The sequence below is a fragment of the Manduca sexta genome, chromosome 28 (genome assembly GCF_014839805.1).
Source record: "Manduca sexta isolate Smith_Timp_Sample1 chromosome 28, JHU_Msex_v1.0, whole genome shotgun sequence".
NCBI lineage: Eukaryota > Metazoa > Arthropoda > Insecta > Lepidoptera > Sphingidae > Manduca > Manduca sexta.
This window is the reverse complement of record NC_051142.1, coordinates 11,076,187-11,090,661: the sequence shown is the minus strand read 5'-3', so window position 1 is coordinate 11,090,661 and position 14,475 is coordinate 11,076,187. Positions and strand designations below refer to the sequence as shown.

Below are 14,475 nucleotides of genomic sequence, written 5' to 3'. Positions count from 1 at the left end.
AAGAGCATAATATGTGATAGTGGATTACAATAAATCAGAAATAGGCTTTTTCTAATAAATCGATTCACCGGGTATATCGATATCTGATTGTCATGTCTATCGCTCTGCCGAAACTTATCCAGAAGGTATAAGTTATATAAGTAAAAAATCATAATTATTTATTTTCCCTACTTATTCTAGACCGGCTGTAAAAATTTGCGACGGCATTAATTTATTTTTATGTTGTACCTATCTAGTTCTAGTATGCCATAGTATAGATCTAACATATTGATCTTTGATTAGCTCGTATACTTAAATATTGGTGATTCGTGCCTATTACTTGTTTATCTGCGCGTCATCGGGTCGTGTCCATGTATAAGTACCTGACGTGCTGCCATCGCTTGTAGTTCGTCGAACGACCTTGTGTAGTGTAAACGTAAGCGGTAGCTTAATAAACTGTACTATAAGTATCTAAGGATTACGGATATTATAGACATACATTTTCGTTGTTTTTAACTCAGGTACCATACTTTTATTATACTCAAAATTAATATATTTGTTATTTACCTAGTTATGACTAGTAATAGCTAACGGTAAACAGATTGTAATACATTCTACATCATTAAACACAACATTTACCGTTAAAAACATCTGATGCGTATTGCAAACTTTCAATTCAAATTATTGAGTTCTTATATAAATTGTTTTAGGCCAGTGAAAAACTAGAAAATGCCTTTATTCAGTGGACGATGTTTAAGTACCGCTAAGTTAGTAGGGAAAACCGCGCTTGTTACCGGGTGTAATACCGGTATAGGAAAGGAAACAGTAAAGGACTTCTACAAAAGAGGTGAAGTATAAAATATTCATTATTATAATAATAGGTATGCGGACTAGAAAATAAAAGTTTATATTAATTTTTATTCGTGTTAATACTGTAACATAACAAAAATATTTCCATACGTCTTACCACAGAAGTGAGAACGGCTGGGCCTAACTACTTGCTATATTTATTTTTTAAAATTAATAATATTATTAGGATATCAGTTTTAAGAAAAAGAAAAAATACTTAAATCTTGCAATGAAAATTTGAAAAATCAGGTTACTGAAAATACTTGTATTTTATGGTAGCTTCTCAGTGCAAAGTAATATAATACTTATGTATTATTATAATTAGGTATATGTAATATATGGTGTACTAGTATCTTTTTATTATTTAGTGTTACCTACATATTATTCTCCTATAAAAAATTTGCAAATTGAGATCCAATCAAATAATTGAGATTCGAATCTGGGACATACCCGTCGACTATATAATGTAGGTTACACAACCAAAACTAAGCTGAGTTTAGTTTAGCTTGCATAGTCCTGATGTTTTCAATTTTCATACTCGTGTGCCATTGTGTGCACACTATAAATTATGTACACTAAGTTATGTGCTATGTGTATTTTTTCAGGCATGATAGCTACGCTAAACTAATTTAGCTTAGTTTTCGGTCTCCACCGGCACGGTGTTATTTCATATACCCCGGTGCTACTTTGACCGCTGCGATTTTGATCGGAATCTATTTTCTAAATGAAAAAATACATACAATTTTACATAACCGTAAAACCTAGCAACTTTGCAAATTTTTTACAAATATTAGACGTGTCAGACAATTTTTATAAAAAGCGCTCTTAGCAAAACGGCGCGCTAACTATAGTTTTTGAAGTTATCTATTCAAAATGTATAAAATATTATTTAAAGAAAATAAATATATTTCTGCAATATGTTATCTTCACTTTAGTTGTTTAATTATTTTTTTGAAATATTGATATTATTTTATTCATTTTATAAAGAAAATGCCACTAAAGACGTTGATCCGGGCATTTTCTCCCAAACGTATAAATTCTATAGGTACATAGTCCAACTTTATTCATTTATATATATCAAACGGTATTCATATTCTATTCATAGGTACTAATTACCAAGCGCAGTCAAGCAAAAACCCCGTCACACGCCAACTGGCAATTCTTTAAGGGATACTTATTTTCCATACCTTTAGGTATTATAATTCTCTTTAATAGTTCTATGAAGATTAATATTTATAATTATATTTAATATTATTTCTGTCATTCAATTTGGTTTGTTCCCACATTTGTGTTATTGACTTTATGTCTTTGGGTTTATTTTAGGTGCCAAAGTGATTATGGCATGTCGTAGCATAGAAAGAGCCGAAGAAGCTAAAGCCGACATAGAAAAATCTTGTCAGGGCTTCACTGGTACCGGGAAGATAGTGGTAGCTAAATGCGACCTCGCATCGTTAACATCGGTACGCGAATTCGCACAAACCGTACTAGACACGGAAGCTCAGATAAACATTTTGGTGAACAACGCTGGAATCATGATGTGTCCTAAAGGTGAAACAGAAGATGGTTTTGAACTTCAATTTGGCACCAACCATTTGGGACATTTCTTGCTGACGGTGCTGCTGTTGCCGCGAATCAGAAACAGCAAACCAGCGAGAATCGTCACTGTGTCTTCAACGGCGCATAAAAGTAAGTATAATTATTTAACCAGATTATTACCTATCATAGATCCTTTATAAAATTACAAAATGTAATCATTGTCAATTATAATTATAATCAATATTTCCTGCCTTGGTGGCATAATTGTATTACGACTGCAGTAGGTACTAAAGGCTCGGGTCCAGTCCCCGGGTCAGGCAAAGTAATATTGGGTTTTTGTACTCAGTATCAGCCTGGAGTTTGGAATTTTTGCCAGATATGGCTATAGGCTCCCCCTATCATCGCACGAAAGACATATGGCGGAAAAGTGAGTGCACCAGAGGATAAAAGGCCTAAGTGTGTGTGTGCAAATATTTTTCTTAGGTTATTATGCTCAATACCTACTTATTTGTGTACTGCCTGTATCTTGTGGGTATTATTGTTAAAGTAAGTTATGCGACACTGTCTAATTATCTCTAATCCCTGATAATAGGTAATGTATGGCCGATGACATGCAATTTTTATTCAGATGACTAGTCATGCATGGGAAGTAAAAACATGATTTTATCATATGTCTATCTATCTAAAGATATAATATACATAGCGACGGTTCAAAGGCCAATTGACTTGACACATTTTTTTTCGAAATTCTTACTAGGTAAAAAAACATAGAAAAAAGAGCTGATTTTAAATATGTATGAAATTTAGTGTCGCAAAAAAAATCGCTTAAGTCAATTAGCCTGATTCAACCGTCTATATAAAGCTTTGACTGCCTCGATGGCGTAGTTGCAATGCGTACAAGTTACGAGTTTAACTACCGGGCTGAGGGCCATGGTTCGAATCTCGGGTCGGGGAAATAAAATTGTGACTGGGTTTTTCCATCTTAAAAAATACTCGGTCGCAGCTCGGAGTCAGGCAGGTGATCACACACTTGTGGACTATAATACCTATCTCCTGCGTAGTTGGCTGATATCCGATGAGATTGGCTGCCGAGGCCGGCATTCGACTAGGAAAGATTTATACAAAGCTGTGGAGTTGTTTATGTTGTTTGAACACACAGATCTTTTTCACTAATACGACGCTAAATTATTTCTGAGTGTTATAGGCTAGTTTTTATCCTGGAAAATCTTTTTCACGCGTGTGGAGTCGCGAGAAATTACTTAATAAAGCGAAAACATGATTTTAGTGAGACAGTTTTTTATTACAAAATAAGTTTATACCGCACTCTACATAGAATCAGAATTTACTGCAGTAGCAGTTGCGATCCATATCCATTTAGTTATCAAAATATGTACTATTAACCAAAAAGAACACAATATGAAAAAATGCTATAAGGATAGTCTTTTTAGATTTGGATCTGCAAACATGTAATTGCAAATAATCCGATGTCTAATAATTATAAATAACTAATTATAACTCACGCATCCCCACGGCACGGCGCGGCGGCATCATTCATTTTCATTGGTCATTTTGTCAAAGCATGCAAACATGTTTTTCTATGCGTTCTAACAAAAACGTGTTTTAACTAGAACATACATAGCTTTGAAGCCGCTTGACAGGAGTGTTGTTCCACATCATGCCCAATTTATTCATTCAGTAAAGCCATACAAAATGTATTTCAAGAATATACATTTTGTATATTCTTGAAATTTCGGATGATACTTACTTATTTAATATTATTAGTACTATCCTACTTTTAGTATTGGATTAAGTATCGAAATAAAACTAGATTTCGGATTTTATAGCGGATTTAGTTTTTATTTTACTCCCGACGTCTTGAGGACTACAGTCTTGTCACGGGGCGGACAGACATGTTGGTCGTTCGAAAAATTATAGTTACAGTATCTACCTATTTTTTACAATTGTTCAAAATTTTAAACCCTTTCCATTTACCAACTTACATAATACCTATGTACCTTTTTAACCTAGTCTTCTATTGTCGTCAATACTAGTTCCGTGAAGCGCTCTAATACGGCTCTATGTTTTCGACATTATTATTATTTATATTTTCTTTGGTGGACCTCCGAAGCTGTAGGTATCCTTAGGTGCCTTGGATCACAGGTTGGAATCACTGAGACTACAATAACCTCACCTAGTCGGTAAAGTAGAGATATTAATTTGCCACTTAGTACTTACATCTTACTTTATCGCAGAGTCATAATCACTTAGGTATTCATTATTTTTGACGACTTTCATTTTCCAAACTACTTTGATTGTTGTTGAAGTTATTAAATGCATTTTATACCTACTTTTACCTCCATTAATTAACAATAAAATAGATTGCTAAATGCATCGTGTGTAATGTGTAGTGACTATTTGATGGTAAAGTAATTAATCTTTAGATTCCTGGCGTTCTTGAATTCAAAAAACATACTTTAACGTATACAAAACTTAAATTATATAAACTCTATGGCCGACACCTGCCGGTGCAAGTTTGATAGGTTCTGGATTCTAGAGCTTTTTGCCGGCTTGCAAAACGTTTTCTGTAAAAAGCGTTTGTGAAACTACTTTCACTGGTTTCCTGGATGTAATACAGGCAATGGAGCATCTTGAAGACAATTTGCAATCTTTGTTCCGGTGTCCCTAACATTAACATATCACTGCCCCAGTAAGGCTATTGCGTATGTCAGTTGTCAACTGTCAATAATGATTTCCAACAGAGCAATAAACTCTGTTGGCTGGAAAATGGAATGTATCAGCTTGAAGTCTTGATTTTATGTTCGATATGGTGATAAACTGGCAAGCCTCCTATTATACCCAAGGGGAAAAGTAGGTGCTTTTGCCGCACCACACCCTATTCCATCGGGGATAAAGGAGTGATGTGTGTATTAGTTATTTAGGTACTTACTGTTATGTTAGAATGCAGCGACAGATTGCAGCAACTTCATTGTTATAGTGATGGGATTATGTGCGGCAGTGAAATTGAGATAAGAAGCACTGATTGCATTTTTCCTCCCCATCTCAATATTACTGTGTATCTATTGTAAACCCTTTGAAATTAGGAGGAAGACCGTAGGTCCGAATATAGGTTGAAAATAAATTATTATGTATGTCATCAAATACCATCTTTTTCCAGTCTGATTTTGATTTGTGATTACTGATTAGTGATAATCTATATGTATTTACCAAACTTAGCTAGTGTTGTTTCAACACCCTTAATAGCTTTATTGTTTATTTCAGGAGGCGCAATTAATTTTGATGATTTGAATTACAAGAAACGGCAGTACAATAGTATGGAGGCGTACTCGCAAAGCAAACTAGCTAATGTTATGTTTACAAGGGAGCTGGCTAATAAATTAAAGGTATTTTAAAAATAATTACTTCTTAATTATTATCGATAAAAATATATTTTTATTTATTTTAAATACTTAAGTATTATTATTTATTTTTATATTCTGGTATTTTCGAAATAAATGATTGTAGTACGTAGACGTGGTTTGAGACGTTTTTTTGCAGACTCTATTTGTACTACTCTACCATTAACACTTGCAGGAATATAATATCGAAGACATAAACGCTTACTGCCTACACCCTGGAGTGATTAGGACTGAACTTGGTCGGCACTTAAACGAAACGATGTTTAAAGGCGCGAGACCGCTCATAGGATTTGTATTCGGACCGTTTATGAAATCACCTGAACTCGGCGCTCAAACCTCGATCTATTGCGCTGTTGACGAAAAATGTGCCAACGAAACTGGATTATATTACAGGTAAGTTTTAACCCACTACCAAAGAGATTACTCAATTCGTCAATATTTTTGTTTATGTTCAGCGATAACTTTTAATATTATACATTACCGTTTCTGGGCTAAATTTTCTGCATGGATGGCCGTCAAACTTTGAAATAAAAGAAAGTCTCAGAACATTTCTGATTTTTACTACTTATTTAAAGTTGGTAAATCTACGGTTTCACTGAAAATATTAAGATTTACTGTAGTTCAAGGTTTTATAGCGACATATTCTTGGCATAATTGGCAGTGTATTCACTATTCAGCCTGATCAATGCTATGCTTCCATCCCTGAATTTGGTTATCAAAATATGTGTGACGTTTGATATCTGTACCCAGTATAACGATGGTTTGCGCAACCGAGAGACTAAATCGCACAAAAGAGTTCGGCAAATTGTGGGCAAGTACTTAAGTTGCACCTCTGCCTACCTTTCATAGCTATAGGCAAGACTACATAATTTTATGGTACAAAAGAAAGAGTACCTACAAAAACCCTTGATCCTAGTCCCAACACGAGGCGAGGAAATTCTACCAGATACCTACGCGATGTTTTGTATGACATCAACAGTTTACGGATTACTCTTACACTTTCCTTATTAATTACCTATAACTAAGTGTTGCTAATAACTCGACATGTGTGGAACCCCATTGCTGTCATCCAAGACCCACTGTGGACTTCTTTTTCTTTTTTGGATCAAGGTTAATCCGTACCAAATTCCATCAAAATTGCGACATATAGAGTTGCTCTCAAAATATTAGGTAAATAGATAAAATCTACCATTATTAAGATGTAATATAAGATCATTATAATACTGGTATCCAAAAAAACGTAATCTCTTATATAAAAATATGCTGATTCAGAAAGAATACGATAATGGCTGTTCTTATAGATGTCTTACTAATCAATAAAAAATGATGACGTTGCAAAAATGTTATCGTTGCATGTCATCGAGTCAGCCATTAATTAACCACCTTAAGGCGATACCTCAAGGTCCATTTTCATACATTTTGTTTCACCTTTAATCTGGGTAACTAAACAAGTATTGGCAAGTAAAGAATTTAAATTCACGTCTAGTTAGTGAAGAATTTAAATTCACGTCTAGTAGATTAGTTCTCGCAGTTGAAAGAAAAACGTAAAAATAATTAATAATCATGGATATTTCGGCCTTTAAAATTTAATATGACGAAATAAGGCCTTAAGAAGACGTATCTACTAATATATTTATTTATAATGGCTTAAGTATTGTGAAAACAGTTACAGACGATCTAAGGAGGAGTTTGTGTAAACAGATAACACTTCCGTTTAGTTCTGATAGTGACTGTACCTAATTATAACAACAGAGCCTTGAAAAATTAGATACCTATATGTATACAGTCCTTTTCTGTCACATTTTTTTGGGGATACGCTAATTCTCGAAAGTCGTAAGTCCATAATTTTTAGTACCTCCCTCCATTCCTGTACTTTTTATTGCCAATTTTCTCAAAAATTAATTTGGCGGCACTGCTTGCCCTCGCGTGCCCCATAAAAAATGCCCTGCCTTATATTATAACAGCTTAGATCAATACCTAATTATTGATCTATAACAGACACATAAATTATTTATTATGCATTTATAGTTGAGGTCATGTTGTAATGATGACGTGGGTGTTATTAGAAAGCAAGCAGCAAGCATGTATTTATAGTCAAGCAACAGGTGTGCGATCACATCAGCGACATAATGTCTACGTAAATCTGCACTTGGCCTCCCTCGATGATTTCTGAACCACCCAGTTTTAAGTGGATAAACCCGATACTTACTTAAGTATTAGTCTTGTATTTTGGTCCCAGGCGGCGCATAAAAAGGGGCAGCGAACGCAACATTTTTTTAAAAGTATATAATTTGTAAAGGTCACATAAAATTCAAAACAAATTCATTGAAATTTTAGGAATTTATGTCGACGGGCGGCATGAACCTAGGGTTGAGGCTACGGCCATTGTACTTACTGTTAGGCATGAGCCTGCTCTGAGCATGACAGAGGCCCTAGGCTCCACTACGCTACCCTAGTGTGGTTTGGTAGCTCAAACAAATCGAGGGACTATGTATTTTTTTAAGTTCGTAAGTTGTTTATAGCCGATCGGCTATAAACAACTTTCGAGCTATAAAGTACTGCGTGGCACTACAATGCGCTCGCCAATGAGATGTTAAGCCTCGAATGCCCTTTCCACCGGCTAAAATGTCCTTCAAATCGGAACACAACAGTTTATGCAAATTGCTACTTGGCGCTTGAAATAGCCATTGTAGAGATTGTAGAGTTTTTAAGATCCTGCTTATATTTCCGGATCACACAAATATCTGATATACAAGGTCCATATCTATCAATGTGCTCGTCGTATGCGGCACGCGCACATTGATAAACATGTACCTCTTTTAGTAAGTACAGGTATGTAATATCGACAGATTTTAATTATTTTTGGTTCGCGGAGAAAGTGATTTATGCCCAGCCTTCAAGAGACGCGATTGAAGGTTTATATCGGTTTAGCAGGCCTAACGACCCGACGTGGAACCGCTAGGAGGAATGGAAAACGTCGGACGCCGCAACACCATGCCCAGTTTTTAACTCTATAACCTACATGTATAATACACCCTATGTACAGCAATACTAATTAAAACTCTGCGATTGTTATCTTCGCATTAGGGACGACTGCGGGTTTCCTCTGACGGAAAGTGTTGTGTTTCCGCAACCACCTCTACTCTGTACGGCCTGGTGCGGCCCGTCTCTTGCAGGGATGTGCGTGGGTGGTTCAAATTCCCCGCGCACCAGCCACGCTGTCATCTAACCCAGGAATCACAGAAATCACAATGTGCTTGAAAACATCCAACGTATACTAACGGCGCACAGAGCGTCCTTCCGACGGCCCCTATAGTATAGGCTTAGGATAGATAGGGGATACCTTGGTAGAATTCTCCAAACATCCCCATTCCACGGGGCAGAGAACTCAATTACCTACTACATGTCCATAAATCTTTGGGAAATACATATATGGCCGAAGTCTTTTTCGACAATTTTTTGTATTAATTATAATCAAACTATTTTGTTTCAGTGACTGCGAAGTAGTGACCCCCAGTTCGAAGGCATTAAACAACGCCATGTGCAAAAAGCTATGGGACGCCTCGATGGAGCTCGTGGGACTTCAAGACTACAACCCGTTTACCGCAGCTGATCCTGGCGTCAAAGCACAAAATTAGCGTTCTTACGCTTTATATAAATCTTACTGTTTTATGAAATTATAATTTGTTAATGATGATTCTTAATAATATTTAATAATTTCTATTAGTCAATAAGAAAATAATATTATGAAATCCTTATTTAATTATATTATTGTTGTTATTTTGTTTTCGCGGGAAAGTACTTTTACCATCGCATTATTATGCGGTCTACTCTCAGAACGAGTCGCGCGACTTAACAGTAAGGTTACCCAGCGTAGAGTCTCCTCGTTCTACGAATTGTTAATATCTGTACATAAAATTGTATACATTGAATTCATAATTAAATTGTTCATGAACCAATTAATGGCGATTATAAATTAATTTTGGTCAAATCACTCATACAGTTGGTGCTGAAAAAATTTAAAGTTGACATTCCTTTGTAAATTGCCTACATATAATAGATTACGCAAAACTGCTCAATAGATACCCATATGAGCCAAAGATTTTGTAAGTCCGAACTGAATATTGAACATAAGGGGTACTTAGGTCATTTAATTGTCGTAGTTTTTATTTTACATGTTAACTAATACATATTAGGATCTTAAGTCAATGGTTTTGATAGATACTTACTTATACTCAAATTGTGCAGGTTAGATGTTACTATAGGCCGTATTAATAAACCAATCTCATCTTTGAGAAGGATCTTAAGTAGACATGTAAGGTATGTACTAAATAAAGCATTCCTTAAATCCTTCGCATATTGCGACTTAAGATATCATTTGAGCTGCTGTTGATATCTGTTTATCAAATAACAACTATCTTAAGAAGCGAATCTTAACAGCCTCTAAGCTGATACGGCACTTCAGAGCGGAACTGAATTGCATCTATAAATTCTGCTCATAATCCTTTATGGTAGTTACTCCGCATTAATACCGCACTGCACTATTTCAAAAAGAAAACAGACATGCCCTTTCAAATACGGTACAGACTCAATTAATTAACCGAAGTAATTGTTATTGTATAGCATTCTGATAACCTTAAATCCGGTTAATTCAATATATATAGTGTAAAGCTATTTTCGTACATACTTAATGAATATTATTAACTAGCTTTTGCTAGCGGTTCCGCTTGCGTTTAAATGCCTATTTCCGAGTAAACAGCCTATAGGACTCTAAGGTAACGTAAGGCAGGACAGCTTCCTATTTGTGAAAGAATTTTCAAAATCGGCAATGCGTTTTAAATCTCAGGCTAAGTGTCATCCCCTACTTAACCGCTTAGGCTAAGGCTTAGAGGATGAATTTCCAAAAACCTCTCTTAGTATTCACTTGAGGCATTTAAGGAATTTTTATGCAAAATTTCATGCTCCTATGCCTAGTGCTTTTGGCGCGTCCATCAACCAGCCAGTTACTTTCTCTTCTTTTATATAAGTAATAATTATAGAATATTCTAGAAAGACAAAATTCCGCCGTTGCCATATTTTTTATAGATCCTATCAAGAATCGCATCAGCGATTCAATCAAGTGATTTTGGTAGACACACTGCTTACTTTTGTTATTGATTAACTAATAAAAAAAATAATGTGCAATAATGGGTTACAATATATAAATATTTATTTCCCAAATGTGCTAAGTATGTAGGTACCTACCTAAAAATTATACATCGAATATGATACAATAGGTGCTTATGCTGTAATGTCCCAATATCGGGATTTATCTACATTGTATACTTTGCTTTTAAGTGCACAAATGTAGTCACAAAGCTGTATAACGTATTTAAAGCTATATCGTCTTCTAATATGAAGCCGGAATATTAGCTTGGTGTAATTACTTTAAATGAATATATGCATAAATATATTTTTATACTTAATCGTTATTTTTACTGTATTATAAGATACAACAAAATAATATGTTTAAGAGCCTGTTTCACAAGTTTTAAGTAAATTTTATATGACAGTTATCCTATTGAAAAGGTAATATACATAGTGCTCATTTTATTACTATTTCTTTGGGAGCATAGTCTAGAACGCGACCTTGTAACATGTGCTTATACATTTATGTGACTTATAGTATTTATTCAGAAGTTGTATAACAGGTCCTTAGCGTATTTAAAAGGGAGTGTTATTTTTGTATTTATACATTGACCGCATACCCTCCAGACACACGTCCAATATTCTCTTCAAATTACTTCTGTCAACTACATCAGGTTTGTGATTGCTGGGTACTTAAGTTGCATCACAATTGACCCTGCCAATATTATGTTTTATATAGCTATAGAAACAATATTGTTATTAGCTGTCTCACTTATCATACTAATGCTTAACAACTGAGCTATAATAGACATACTTGGTGCAAACATTTATAGAATAAAATGAAAATACAATAAGACAGTAAAAAAACAGACCTCAAAGCTAACATTTCAAACACACAATGGCCGGTTAAACAGAATTATAATATTATAATTGATTATTTTAAAATATGAATTGATTAACTCAAATTTATAATAATGAACTGTCCGCCTGTGTTTACAACACCGCTGCTTAAGTAAAACAGCGGTAACGTCATAAAGCGGCAGTAATACAGCGGTGAATGACGTCACTAGAACGTTGATTATATAAACCAAATGTGGTTTTCTAGAGAACGGTATTTGACACCGTAACGTCAAAAAGCGGTACCGCCATTTGCATGAGGGCCGTCTTGTCGGTGTCGAATAGTTTCTTGAACGTTTTTCTCGATAGCGGTGAAGCCATTTTTGTATTGTTTTGACCGGACGACAAACGAAATGAGTTCCAGCTCCAACTGGAGCAGCGAGGACGACGAAATTTTAATAGATTTCGTACATACCTATGAGTGCGAGATGCGTGCGAGTACTAATCTACTAGTGCTCATGCACAAATCATAGCTCCTTCTCCACAAGGCATTCATTTAATTACAATGGATGAGCATCCAGGCAGTCATGCAGGCATGAAGTAGATTGCATCTACTTAAATGAGCAAGGCCAAAATATATAATTAATCTCGCGAACATCTATGTATTAGGTCTGTTAAAAATAAATAATTTTAAATATAGCATAAATTAAAATATTATTGTATTGACTTAGGAATCTACTTAATAAGTATACATAGCTTTTTTTCTGGGCTTATAGAATTTTTGTGCCTGTTGTATGGTTTGTAACGCAAATCATAATTTATGTGGTAAGTTCGTAATTAAATAATACTAGTGTTAGGCGAAACTATTCTCTGAATTTCTCAACATTGCTTTGTAGACGGCGACGTAATAAAATCTCAATTACACCTTCTGTACCAGCTTCGATTAAATCATCTTTCTCCATACGATTATTTTCCTCTTTTGATGATAGTTCCTACACCAAGTAAATTATTAATGCTATATCAAGGTCGTCCTTTTCTGCCCTATAACAGATACGACTTGGTGGCCGTAACGGTGATGGAACTTTCCACGTGTCGTCACCGCAAAAACGGCCATTTTTTTGCGTCCAAATATTGTGTCCGTCATGTGACGGCACCGCTATTCTAGGAAACAGCTTTAGATGTGCAAGGGGCGCTTATAACTTATAATATTTATTTTTTCGAGAATGTTGAAATATTTGCTCACAATTGTGTTCGCAAATCGCAACTAATTTGAAGATATTGAATGGTAATCTGCGTTGTTTATCCGGGAGCCGATCGCCCGTTATTCGATATCTAGGCTGTGCGGTCGAGGTATTTATAGTAGACACATCTTATAATAATAGGTAATCGATGCTTAATATATTATGTTATTCCTTTTTTACTGAAAAAAATACTGTAAGTAATTAAAAAAATATTAAGATTTATGAGACAAGAAAAAAATATATGTATACTTAAAATGTATTTTACTCTATTCTTAGTCATGTAATGATATGAATTTATAGTCATGAGAGCAATTTTAACTGCAGGAGCTATTATTGTATCTAAAAAAGATAAAAAAAAATAAAATGCTTTATTCATCACGTAAGCGAACACAGTTGCACTTATAAGTCAAGGTTACATGAGAATATTTAATAAAGTCACTAAAGACAATTTATATTGGATATAAAATAAATGAAAGACTATAAAGTAAACAAATAAGCCAGCGCGGGCTGGCAGGAAAAAAGAAATAAAAAAGATGTATATAATGTCGATAAAGATAATGGAAGGAATGCGTCGCGATCCTCACCGGTGAGGGCAATAAAATCCCTAACCTAGCTTATCTACCAGCCTTTCACTTGCTGCCTAAGCGATTACTGCCTGAAAAAGAAAGGCAGAAACAAACTCCGGGCTTTTTTTGTTATCAATTGTCCATTGAATCGTTTGTATTTTTTTCCCAAGCATGTTATAAGGTCAGTCGGGGCAAGTGCGCCGACGGAGTAAGTGCACCTACCCTAAATAAATCGAAAACTATTGATGTTATACAATTACCGCAATCTTATATCGATGCTACTAACTGAAATGCAGTTCCACTAAAAAACATAAATGGCTATGTTCATTTTAATACGATTTATTCGCCATTTTATTTTAAGTGTCATTTAGACCTGTAAACAGAGATGACCCCGTGAAAGATAACATCAAATATTTCAAGATATTTAACATATTTCTGTAAACCAGTAAGGTGAATACATAGTTTAAACCTTTTATTTTAACTTCCTGTCTGAATTTTATTTATATATACTAAAATAAAGGATTTTTAGCAATGCGAAAAAATGTACTTAAAAATTGTCGAGTAGGGCAAGTGCGCCACAGTTAATAGTCGTATGGCGCACTTGCCCCTGATCCATATATAACCAACCTTTTTTGAGAATAAGTTTTACTAATATGAATTATTATTATAAAAATGTTATACTTAACAGCAGAATTTTTTGTACTCAAGTTATTTTGTTTCGAGCCGACTTAAATAAAAGGGCGTATTAGTTAATTCGTTTTTACAAAAGAAAAATTGAAATACCTTGGTCTAGAGCAACTTTACGTGAATAGGTTCCAACTGTTCGATCAGGCACGTTATCTGGATATAATGCAGCTAAAACATATCAAATGTCATAAGGCCAAATTCTAAGTAATTGAGTTATAACGCATTCGAAATTGTTAA

At 34.7% G+C, this 14,475-nt stretch overlaps 1 protein-coding gene across 1 annotated transcript; it reads left to right on the top strand.

The window, feature by feature from the left end:
* The first annotated feature begins 159 nt into the window (after positions 1-159).
* LOC115446969 (retinol dehydrogenase 13) lies at positions 160-11,245 on the top strand. The gene is made up of 6 exons (XM_030173820.2): positions 160-500; positions 690-826; positions 2,152-2,514; positions 5,644-5,765; positions 5,956-6,173; positions 9,274-11,245. The coding sequence occupies exons 2-6, from the start codon at positions 709-711 to the stop codon at positions 9,416-9,418; spliced, it is 966 nt and encodes a 321-aa protein (XP_030029680.1). The 5' UTR covers positions 160-500; positions 690-708; the 3' UTR covers positions 9,419-11,245.
* The last annotated feature ends 3,230 nt before the right edge of the window (positions 11,246-14,475 follow it).

Bases quoted from the DNA above. Each gene is read 5' to 3' on its own strand.
- LOC115446969 (XM_030173820.2), top strand. From the start codon at position 709: ATGCCTTTATTCAGTGGACGATGTTTAAGTACCGCTAAGTTAGTAGGG. The intron at 827-2,151 runs GTGAAGTATAAA...GGTTTATTTTAG, and splicing joins AAAGGACTTCTACAAAAGAG to GTGCCAAAGTGATTATGGCA. The intron at 6,174-9,273 runs GTAAGTTTTAAC...ATTTTGTTTCAG, and splicing joins GAAACTGGATTATATTACAG to TGACTGCGAAGTAGTGACCC.